The following is a 12971-nucleotide window of genomic DNA, read 5'->3' as shown; positions in this document are numbered from 1 at the left end:
TGTTTTTGTTTGGTAAAGTTGAATATGGGTTGTATCAGTCTTTTATTGGTTCAGTAATCTGCCTGTCAGTGTTTTGTGTGTACATGCAAATTGTTTTTCATCATTGCAGGCTATGGTGTAGGCTATGATGATGTTGTTGTACATGGAGACCTTGAAGAGCAGAAATTTGTGGCTTTTTACACAAAGTGAGTGACTTTGAGGAGTATGATATCAAATAAGATAATGTAATGTTTGAAGTTGTTTCTAAGTCTCACTACATGTATTGTTATAGATAAGGCAGATGATTTGTTTTCAGTAGACTGTTGTCTCACTACATGTATTGTTATAGATAAGGCAGATGATTTGTTTTCAGTAGACTGTTGTCTCTAGGACTCTTACTACATGTATTGTTATAGATAAGGCAGATGATTTGTTTTCAGTAGACTGTTGTCTCTAGAACTCTTTCAGATGCACTTTATTTTGTGTACTCAAAGACCTCAAAATATGCTAAATACAACCCAGAAATATGTCAAACTTTTATTTACAGAGGCAAGGATGTGGTTGCAGTTGCCAGTTTGAACTTTGACCCTATTGTATCACAGGCAGCAGAAATGTTCCTGGCAGGAAAGAAGATATCCAAAGATGAAATCATGTATGTGCTATGTATTTCGTACAAGTATACTGTATACAGTTGAACTTTGTTCGCTGGAACTTGGATACTTAAAACACCACCCTTTTTCAAACTCAGTCAGTTCCCAGCAAAATCCCTATATATATCTTGTTGGATTGCTTGAACTATCAATAACTTGAACAAATTTTGCTAGTCCTGTAGAGGTCGAGATAACCAAGTTCGACTGTAAATGGTTAATTAACTTTGTGACTTGGAAAATTTAAAGAGTTTTGCAAACAGTAGATTTCCTAGAAAATTAAAATCAGGCAAAATTTGATGTTAAATACTATGTACTAATAAATATTTTGATATTAAATACTATATACATTGTACTAATAAATATAGTTGCCAAGGGTAACCTGTATTGGGGACTAAGAAGAGATTTGTAATGTTGTGGGAGGATAGTGCAAGATACAGAAGATACTATAATTCCAGAAAGCTTCCTCAAGTATTTAGCATGCCAGGTGTAAAGCACCCATACCCGGAATTCTTATCCCAATGTTAGTAATTTTTTGTAGGAGGAGCAGGGGTTCAACCTCACAACCCCTGGTTTTGTAGTCGGGCAGTGTTACCGCTGGACCACTTTGATTACTGCCCTTGAACTTAATGTTTGTTTTTTATGCACAGACAAAAAACTATCATATAATCATTTCACAGTGCCTAGGATTAAATTTAGGTACAGGTAAACATTTGAAATAATTGATTTTTTTGAACTAGTTTTTCACACCTAAACAAAATGGCTAGATAGTTTAGCTGTAAGACTGAACAGCTTGATTGCTCAAACCTTTTAACCCTTACCCTGCTGAATTTCTATAATGAACTTGTCCATTTTTCAATTTGGACAGTACCATTAACTGTTAAAAGGGATGCTTACCAAAAATATACTGATTGAATGGCGAACAGTGCTGATCATCATGAGACTGCATGGATGTGCAGGCTGATCATGATCTACACTGGTCGCAAAGACAGAATAAATCATGTTCAGCATGATAAGGGTTAACTAAAGGAAGAAACTTGGGCCTAGTTTGATCACTTACTATTAAACTATAGTTTAACTTAAACTATAGTTTAACTATAGTGTCATCCCGCTGCCTCCAGTTAAGAGATATGACATAGTTTTTAGTTCGACTATTCAAAGATTGTTGCAGTCTGCACATTGTCTCATCAAAACTTGCCTATATTACAAGTTTCAAGTCAATACCTTTAATACTTTTTAAGTTACGCTCTTGACAAGAAATATGATGGGCAGATTTGACCTTGAATGGTTAATAAGCTATGCTCTGGACACAAAATATGAAAGACAGGTTTGACCTTTGAGTGCAATTTATGACCTTGACCTTGGACCTACAGACTGGTTCATGTGCTCTGCACATTGTCTTATCGCCACCTACCTACATGCCAAGTTTGAAGTCAATACCTTGCATGGTTATTTAGTTATGTTCCGGACAAGAAATATGATGGACAGTTTTTACCTTTTAGCTCAATTTGTGACCTTGAAATTTGACCTACAGAGCCAGTTAATGGTTATAAAGTTACGCTCTGGACACAAATTGTGACAGACCAACTGATGGATGGAGGGACTGACCCACGCATGCACTGTCACATAATACATCCGTTTTTTCAAAATGGGCTTATAACTAGATCATAGTACCATATTCCATAACTCTGACATGTATTTGGCAAAATTATGTCCCCTTTCGAGCTTAAAAACTTCTGGTTAAAGTTTTGTATGCAAGTTACTATCTACAAAACTAATGCAGATACTGGATTGAAACTCTATAGATATTTTAAGCCTATATGATTTTTGAAAAAAATCTTAATGAGATAATTGTTGTCACTTGATTGTTGGTGTTGGTTAACATTTTGTTTAGGTCTGCCTTTTTTAGCTCACCTGTCACATAGTGACAGGGTGAGGTTTTGTGATCACCCTTCGCCCTTCGTCCATCCGTCCGTCCGTCCTTCCACAATTTCCTTTTGAACACAATAGAGACCACATTTTGTATTTGATTTTAATCAAATTTGCACTCTACTTGTACGGGCGTAATATCTTGGTTCCTTTCGAAAACTGGCCAAATCCCATCATGGGTTCCAGAGTTATGGCCCCTTAAAGGGCCAAAATTTGCCATTTTTGGCTTGTGAACATGATAGAGACCACATTTTCCAATCAACTTAAATAAAACTTGCACACAACTTGTATTGGCATAATATCTCGGTTCCTTTCAAAAACTGGCCAGATGCCATCAAGGGTTTTAGAGTTATGGTCCCCTTAAAGGGCCAAAATTTGCTATTTTTGGCTTGTGAACACGATAGAGACCACATTTTGCAATCAACTTTAATCAAACTTGCACACAACTTGGATTGGCATAATATCTCAGTTCCTTTCGAAAACTGGCAAGGTCCAATCATGGGTTTCAGAGTTATGGCCCCTGAAAGGGCCAAAATTTGCTATTTTTGGTTTGTGAACATAATAGAGACCACATTTCACAATCAACTTTAATCAGATTTGCACACAATTTGTATTGACATAATATCTCGGTTCCTTTTGAAAACTGGCCAGATCCCATCAAGGGTTTTAGAGTTATGGTCCCCTTAAAGGGCCAAAATTTGCTATTTTTTGCTTGAGAACACAATAGACACCACATTTTGTAATCCACTTCTATCAAACTTGCACACAACTTGTACTGGCATAATATCTTGGTTCCTTTCCAAAACTGGCCAGATCCCATCATGGGTTCCAGAGTTATGGCCTTTTAAAGGCCCCAAAATTGATATTTTTGGCTTGTGAACACAATAGAGACCACATTTTGCAGTCAGCTTTATCAAACTTGCACACAAGTTATATTGGCATAATATCTAACAGTCAAACTGTTGATGACGCATGACGGACAAATGCACAGCGGACACAGGGTGATCACTATAGCTCACCTGAGTACTTTATGCATAGGTTTGTGTTCATGTGAGCTAAGATGCTATATTCTCTATATCATTAAATCACTGGAAAGCATGAAATTGATAACTTTTTATATTTTCTGTTTTCAGGAATGATCCAAAATCATGGGGGTCAAGGCTGTAAAAGTGGACAGCTATTTCTGAGGAATGATGCACCCATATGCAGTGGAAAATTCTTAATTATGCAAATAAATATATTCTACTTGTAATTCAGAAAACAAAATTATCATTTTACTGCTTATATATATATATATATATATATATATATATATATATATATATATATATTCCATTTTGACTTTAAACCAGTGCATCAAACATTTACAGGCAAGGCTAAAAATGTTTCTTTAAAGTAACATTTCATTTATGTGAAAAAAAAGAAAATTGTTGATTGGACATCAGAAGTATCAATGCTGCAAGAAATTAGAAATGCTAGTGTAAGGGAATATTACATTCTTGCATAAAAACTACTTTTTTCACTGGATCCGCCCATGTATTAACGGGAGAAAAATCGTGTGCAAACGAGGCAATTCACGTGCTGTTTATACCAGATTTTTATTTTTGAAATGCTTTGCCAGGGACATATATATGTATTTCTGCGCAGACTGATATTTGGCATCTGCATCTTGTTTCTTCCAGAATAACCTCTTCTTGTAGCATTATAGACACAATGTAATTCATAGTATGTTTAGCTGTATCAGTTTCCAACCCCAAACGTACTGCCCCCATCAATGTACGCACTAGCTTCTCTTAGAGTTTACTCCCTTTACAAAGCGTCTGTTCAGTTATTGTAAATAACTGTGAATAAATAAGTATCGCGTGTAACTTGTGCTATTTCCCGTTTTTAGGTATTATATTAATGACTTTTGTTAGTATCAGTCTGTTTGTTTTTACTTGATTGTTCGCAGAATTCATATAATAAACCTCGAAAGCTAGTCACTAGCTTCGTACTCATCCGTACTCTGTTTGTTCGTACTCAAAATAATTCGAATGTAAAGTTGTTATTCTTAAAATAATTGTGTTCCTGTTTATCAAATTTTTAAGTTATATGCAAAATTATGTGTAATGTAACGTTTGTAATAACTAAAAATAAAAATAAGATGCTCAAAAACCTCCAAATCACGCTTTTAGTAGTGTTGTTGTTATGTGTGCCCCGGTTATGGATATTTAAAACATGTTTACCGTTTCCAAGAACAACAAGAATGGTAAATAAAAAATGTACCGGAATCGTCAAGTCATCACATATGAAAACAATGCATTTAGTCGTCGTGTAATGTTTTTTATGCAAGAATAGCGACAATGTTTGTTTTGTGTATTAACGCCTGCAGAAGCCCTTGGGGTATGTTTGTGACCTCGACCTTCGGTCTCGGTCACAAACAATCCCGCGGGCTTCTGCAGACGTTAATACACAATAAAACATGTATTATCCTTACATTCACAAGTGAAATATTTATTGGAGAATTATTATTCAGTTGAACTTACAGCAATAAAACAAGGCTCATTGTTCAAATTGTTACAGAACTGAAAACAAAGTATTTTAAGTACTGCACAGTGTTCTGGTTTTTTTAGCTCACCTGTCACATAGTGACAAGGTGAGCTTTTGTGATCACGCAGCGTCCGTCGTCCGTCCGTAAACTTTTGCTTGTGACCACTCTAGAGGTCACATTTTTCGTGGGATCTTTATGAAAGTTGGTCAGAATGTTCATCTTGATGATATCCAGGTCAAGTTCGAAACTGGGTCACATGCCATCAAAAACTAGGTCAGTAGATCTAAAAATAGAAAAACCTTGTGACCTCTCTAGAGGCCATATATTTCAAAAGATCTTCATGAAAGTTGGTCAGAATGTTCACCTTGATGATATCTAGGTCAAGTTCGAAACAGGGTCACGTGCCATCAAAAACTAGGTCAGTAGGTCTAAAAATAAAAAAACCTTGTAACCTCTCTAGAGGCCATATATTTCAAAAGATCTTCATGAAAGTTGGTCAGAATGTTCACCTTGATGATATCTAGGTCAAGTTCGAAACAGGGTCACGTGCCATCAAATACTAGGTCAGTAGGTCTAAAAATAGAAAAACCTTGTGACCTCTCTAGAGGCCATATTTTTCATGAGATCTTCATGAATATTGGTCAGAATGTTCATCTTGATGATATGTAGGTCAATTTCGAAACTGGGTCAAGTGGGGTCAAAAACTAGGTCATTAGGTCTAAAAATAGAAAAACCTTGTGACCTCTCTAGAGGCCATATTTCTCAATGGATCTTCATGAAAATTGGTCAGAATGTTCACCTTGATGATATCTTGGTCAAGTTCGAAACTGGGTTACGTGCAGTCAAAAACTAGGTCAGTAGGTCTAAAAATAGAAAAACCTTGTGACCTCTCTGGAGGCCATATTTTTCAATGGATCTTCATGAAAATTGGTCAGAATGTTTACCTTGATGATATCTAGGTCAAGTTCGTAACTGGGTCATGTGCGGTCAAAAACTAGGTCAGTAGGTCGAAAAATAGAAAAACCTTGTGACCTCTCTGGAGGCCATATTTTTCAAGAGATCTTCATGAAAATTGGTGAGAATGTTCATCTTGATGATATCTAGGTCAAGTTTAAAAGTGGGTCACGTGCCTTCAAAAACTAGGTCATTAGGTCAAATAATAGAAAAACCTTGTGACCTCTCTAGAGGCCATATTTTTCAATGGATCTTCATGAAAATTGGTCAGAATTTTTTATCTTGATGATATCTAGGTCACGTGTGCTCAAAAAACAGGTCACTATATCAAATAATAGAAATAACGACGTCATTCTCAGTTCAACACTGGGTCATGTGGGGATAGGTGAGCGATTCAGGACCATCATGGTCCTCTTGTTTTTTTTTAGCAGTATGTAAATGCTAACTTTTTTAGCCCACCATCATCAGATGGTGGGCTATTAAAATCACTCTGCATCCGTGGTCCATCGTCCTTCCGTCTGTTAACAATTTCTCATTATCGCATCTCCTCAGAAACTACTGGGGGGATTTTGACCAAACTTTGTCAGAATGATGTATTGGTACCCTAGTTGTGTCCCCACGAAAATCCGACTGGTTCAACAATTTTTGAGCGAGTTATGGCCCTTTGTTTATTTTTATCATTTACATAGATTTATATAGGGAAAAACTTTGAAAATCTTCTTGTCCAAAACCACAGGGCCTAGGGTTTTGATATTTGATATGTAGCATCATCTAGTGGTCCTCTACCAAGATTGTTCAAATTATTTCCCTGAAGTCAAATATGGCCCTGCCCCGGGGGTCACATGGTTTATATAGACTTATATAGGGAAAAACTTTGAAAAACCTCCTGTCCAAAACCACAGGGCCTAGGGCTTTGATATTTTGTATGTGACATCAACTAGTGGTCCTCTACTGTAAAGATTGTTCAAATTATTCCCCTAGGGTCAAATATGGCCCTGCCCTTGAGGTCACATGGTTTACATGGACTTATATAGGGAAAAACTTTGAAAATCTTCTTGTCCAAACCACAAAGCCTAGGGCTTTGATATTTGTAATGTAGCATCATCTAGTGGTTCTCTACCAAGTTTGTTCAAATTATCCCCCTAGGGTCGAATGTGGCTCTGCACCAGGGGTCACATGGTTCAGATAGACTTATATAGGTAAAAACTTTTAAAATCTTCTTGTCCATAACCTACAACATTAAAATTTGGACCACATATATAGTTTTGAGTGGCAAGATGAACCTTGACATAAGTTGACCTTGATCTTGACCTAGTGATCTACTTTCACATTTCTGTAGCTACAGCCTTCAAATTTGGACCACATGCATAGGTTTGTGTACCGAAACCTGACCTACTTTCACATTTTTTAAGGTACAGGCTTCAAATTTGGACCACATGCATAGTTTTGTGTACTGAATTGAACTTTGACCTTGAGATTGACCTAGTGACCTACTTTCACATTTGTGAAGCTACAGGCTTCAAATTTGGACCACATGCATAGTTTTGTGTTCTAAATTGAAATTTGACATTGATTTTTACCTAGTACCTACTTTCACATTTCTTAAGCTACAGCCTTCAAATTTGAAGCACATGCATAGTTTTGTGTACCGAAATGAACTTTGACCTTGAAATTGATCTAGTGACATTTCTCAAGCTACAGCTTTCAAATTTGGACCACATGCATGGAACACATGCACAGTGTTGTGTAACGAAATGAAATTTGACCTTGAGCTAGTCTTGAAATTTGGAACATTCAAATATTGCTCATTGGTGGGCGCCAAGATCACTCTGTGATCTCTTGTTATGCCCCCATATATTTATGTAGGGCGCATATAGCCTTGCCGAAATGTTATGTCCAACTCCTCCCACATTTCTTAGCCTGATTTGCTTTAAACTTTAACAGATGAACAAGCTTGACGTGCAGATGATCATAAAGGAAGCAACTTTTGCTGTGACTATTTTTACCACAGTTATGGACCTTTGATAGTTTTGCTATATAGAATAAAGAGAAAAATCTTGTGTGTCCAACTCATCCCACACTGTTAGCTGGATTTGCTTGAAACTTTCACAGATGAAAGGAAGCAACTTTTGCTTTGATAGTAACAAGAGATATTTGACATAAAATAATTTTAACAATCTTGGTAAAAGGTCACCAAAGAAACATTTGTGTAAAATTATTTTAAAATCTTGCCAGCAGTTTCACACAAGATTTGTAAAGTTTCCACTATATACACACCGGTAAAGATGACCACGCCCCCTGGCAGCTATGTATTTAGCTCACCTGTCACATAGTAACGGGGTGAGCTTTTGTCCTTTTTTACCTTGTGAATACAATAGAAGTGACATTTTATATTTGATTTTACCACACTTACATGCAACTCGAGTCACAATAAGATCTCGGTTCCTTTCGAAAACCGGCTAGATTCCATCGTGGGTTCTAGAGTTACTGCCCCTGAAAGCAGCAAAATTTTCTATTTTGGCCCTTCAGCCATATAGAGGTTTCATTTATGCTTTGATTTGATACAAACTTGCACAGAATGATTATCTTGATGATCTGTAGGCCTGGACTGACACTGGGTCATGTGTCAAAAACTAGGTCATCAGGTCAAATCAAAGGAAAAGCTTGTTAACACTCCTTAGGCCACATTTATGACTATCTTGATGATTCCTAGGTTTATCCTGACCTAGGCCACATTTATGACTATCTTGATGATTCTGAGGTTTATCCTGACCTAGGCCACATTTATGACTATCTTGATGATTCTGAGGTTTATCCTGACCTAGGCCACATTTATGACTATCTTGATGATTCCTAGGTTTATCCTGACCTACGTTCTTATTTTTAAAGCTACAGCAAAGAGATTTGGACCACCTGTGTAATTTTTTAACAGATTTCAGTAGTTATCTTTAATAATCTTTACCATAGCCTCCTCACCTAGTTGTTTGTTTCTGAAGCATTAGCAAAGAAATTTGTTCAAACAAGCAACTAAACTCAGGTGAGGGATATAGGGCCATCAAGGCCCTCTTGTTTAACGCATCAGAATAATTTGAACAATCTTGGTAGAACGTTACATAAAGACCATTTGTGTGAAATTATTTCAAAATGAGACCAGTGATTTAGGAGATGTCATGATTTTTCTATTTTTAGCTCTTGCAACCAAGTGGAATCATTTGCATAACTTTGGTAGAGGACCACCCAAGGATTATCCAGGCCAAGTTTCATCAAAATCCATCTAGTTGTTTTTGAGAACATGTGGTTTAAAGAAAATTGTTGACGACGGATGTACAGACAGACATACAACGGACAATGGACACAGCATGATCACAATAGTTCACAATCACCCCTATTTTACAATTTTGGGAGAAGAATTTACAATGATGCTACAAAATTTGATGACGATACATTGAGCAGTTCATGAGAAGAAATGGTTAAAATATATTTTTATATTCAGCCCTGGCAGGCCCCCACCCCCCAAAAAGTGCCAACTGCCCCCAAACAATTGCTATTTTTAGTAACTTTGACTTTGACCTTACAGTGACATTGACTGACCATTATGGCTAATAAGACAATCCCCCAATCTTCCTTTGCAATTAAGCCACCTACATACAAAGTTCCATTGCAATATCTCGTTCCTAACTACAGCTATTGAGCAAAAATAGTTTTTCTTCGACCCCAAATACAATCCAAAGCTAGTTCTTCAAAACAAGCTTGCTGTACACCAAGTTTGGTGTCTGTATATCAATCATAACTAAAGTTATAAACCAGAAACTACTTACTTGATGAATCTAGCCAAAAAAAACCTAATATCTGTTTAGTAACTGTGACCTTGACCCTACTGACCAAGTTTGGTGAACAGTTCACACGCCATGTACCCGGATAATCCTAACTCTGTTCAGCGACCTTAAGTCAGTGCCAACATGGCTGAAAGAAAGACGATGTATGTAGTTAATTTCCTTGTCTTTTTTCATGTTTTTATGTGAGAATGCAATGTTAGCGTAAAACTTTTGATAGTCATAATATCCTGTATTGATAAAATGTCTTGTGTACTAAATATTCCAATCGAAGTGTCACATTATGTGGCCGGAATTCATTAAAATGTACTCAAAAAAGTCTTCAAAATGAACATGTTTTATGTTTCTAACTGTTTTAAAGTACCAGAAATTGCAGTAAGACTTTACTTATTAAATGTATTAGTTCCATAAATATCTCTTTGACAATGTTTAACAGTATCAAAGTTTGAAATTGATTTTTATAGCTTAAAAAATGTATTGATTATGAGGTGGGTTTAAATTTGAGGATAATTTCTAACTGGTATAGGAAACAGTGCTGGATAAATATGAACTTAGAATGGATAAACACCTAACCAAACGAAAACGGCTGTTCGTCTGTGCTTTTTTATGGACTGCTTATGATCGAAGTTCTTCGATCTACCCACCCCTGCAGGGATGTGGTATTCCTATGTCCAACTTATCCGACTCTTGTTTTTTTGCCGGCGGACAAGTGCATTTTTCATTCTGTGTGTCCGTGGACAAGCATACTTTTTCAGGTATAAAATAAGAAAACATAAAATATCATTTAGAGTGTGTGTTGCTTCAAGTGTATGGAGGTGATAAAGATAATGGGTTCTTTGACTTGGTCCCGAGCACACTGTAACTCGGTAACTATGATAAAATATCAGAGAAGATTTAGATACAAGAAGATTTATTTAACGTCGGAAAAGTATAAACATATAACCCTAGCTTAAAGCTATTTTCCGACAAACTCATGTAAATAAGCTCAACATAAGTAAAACAGCTGTGATAAAATGCAAATATGTTAAAGCACATTAAAGCAAATAAAGCATCTGGCTCTAAGTAGATAAGTATCAAATCACAAATCATACATGTTACAGCGCATTAAAACAAAATAGCACATATGTACTAGCAGATAAAAGGAAAAAGGTAATTTACCACATACAGATTTAGCACATTTAAAGCAACATAGAAAATTATCTGACACTACACAAAAATAAGAAGTGTCACATTGTACAACATGCATTAAAAAAAACATAAAAGAAGAATTCATATACATGCTAAAGGGAACATAAGAACTACTTAAAGTAGCCGAAGAACAATATTTGCATCATCAGCATATAGCATTCTGTAACTAAAACTAAAAAAGGAAAACAAGGGTTACACACAGAGAACTAAAAGGACATTTAAAGACATCAGAAATGTAAACAACTTAAAAAAAGCATTATGACAAGTTTGTAAGTAGAATTCTAACTGCTGAGACAATAAGTCACTGTCAAAGGAAATATTTGACCCAGTAGTCAGCCAAATTAAAATCAAAAGCACACAGAGATCGCAAGTATGACTAAAACAAGTCGGAATGTTTTAAGAGTCTTTCTCTGAATCTGGCTTTGCAGAATTGCGTGGGCAGTGTTTCGGGCATGACCTCAAAAGATCCCGAACACTGCTTACGCGATTTCAGACTTTTATAAACGTTAAAAGGCAAATATTTCAACAGCTTATTTTTTACCACAGTTTCAACAGCTTATTTTTTACCACAGTTACTGTGATATGCTTTTCTTTTCATTGTCCTAAATAAAGAACTCTATCTCTAGTCTATTTGCGCTTTCATGAAGGTTTAATATTACAAATCAGAGCAAATGAAATTTGACAATGGACAAGTAGATTTTTAAGTGTCTGTGGACAAGTGAAAAATGTAAGGTTACCCACACCCCTGTCCCGTCAGTCCATGCATCACCCCTACCACACAACACATACACACTTTTCTTCCCTATTTACTGTCTGAAAAATATCATATTTAATAATTAATCATAAATCTAATCCCATTTAAACAATATCAAAAATATTCCATTAGCACCTCTATAAAAATCTCTTACACTATACGATATACAAGATTTGAAACAAACACAATTCTTCTGAAACAGTGTGGGTGGGGGGGAAAGAGAGAGAGAGGGTTGGGTACTACAGAACTTCGAACATCGGTGGTATTAAATAATTTCTTATGTAAATATAATAATTTTGACTTTTATTCTGAGTTATTTTTTAGGGTTTATCCAGACTATTCCAAACATTGCTATTTGCATAATATTAAAATTATGAAAATGTATTTGACTGTAGTGGGCATACATATAACATCTTGTAAAATTAATGACAAAGTTTGAAGACAATACCGCTTAAAATGTTTACAATAATCAGACCATGTACATGTCAACTCATTCATTTCTATAGAATTTTAGTCAGTTAGGTGTTTATCCGTCACACATTTTCGTGTAAGTTAGGTTTTTAGCCATTCCTCATGTAAACTGAGTTCGGTTTTTATCAAATCAAAGTTAGGTTTTTATCCCTTTTCTCGCTGTCAGTACATTTGAACATGTATTGTGTCAGCATGCAGTGGGTTAACAACATAGTGTAAACGGGCCTATAAAGCAGTATATCTTTGCTTTCAAACAACAAAATAGTCGAGGCATCAAAAGCATAGAAGTATTTTTAAAGATTTTTTGTAAAAGTTTTCATTGAAAAAGTTGCCTTGTTCGTCGTTCTTCCACCTGAAATCACAAGGGTTGATATATTTAACATGATACATTTTGAAATAAATATACACTTGATCAATGTATATAGATTTAACAACAGAAACATTCCTTTATACATCATAATTACACAGAAAACAAAGTTGTATCGGCTTTACATCCGCCATGTTGGCACTGAGTTAGGGTCGCTGAACAGAGTTAAGATTATCCGGGTACATGGCGTGGTTCATTAACATTAAAGTTTTCTATGTTTTGCTGTGGCAGCCCAAAAATGCATAAACATAAGAACAAACTTGATGATAAGAAGTTGTTTAAATAATTTTCTGCCTCTAGTGTATCCCTAAAAGGAATA

General features: G+C 35.8%; 1 protein-coding gene across 5 annotated transcripts in view; it reads left to right on the top strand.

The window, feature by feature from the left end:
• The window catches only part of LOC123535409 (apoptosis-inducing factor 3-like), a 244427-nt gene extending 239284 nt beyond the window's left edge, over window positions 1-5143 (top strand). For all 5 annotated transcript variants that reach the window (XM_053519560.1, XM_053519561.1, XM_045318060.2 and 2 more), the window contains 3 exons: window positions 110-185; window positions 527-631; window positions 3689-5143. In XM_053519560.1, the coding sequence (XP_053375535.1) occupies window positions 110-185; window positions 527-631; window positions 3689-3722 (215 nt within the window). In that variant the 3' untranslated portion in view covers window positions 3723-5143. The remainder of the gene's footprint in view (window positions 1-109; window positions 186-526; window positions 632-3688) is intronic.
• The last annotated feature ends 7828 nt before the right edge of the window (window positions 5144-12971 follow it).

Source organism: Mercenaria mercenaria, chromosome 12 (genome assembly GCF_021730395.1).
Source record: "Mercenaria mercenaria strain notata chromosome 12, MADL_Memer_1, whole genome shotgun sequence".
NCBI classification, from domain to species: domain Eukaryota; kingdom Metazoa; phylum Mollusca; class Bivalvia; order Venerida; family Veneridae; genus Mercenaria; species Mercenaria mercenaria.
Note: the sequence above shows the minus strand (reverse complement) of the source record. Positions and strands in the feature narration are given on the sequence as shown.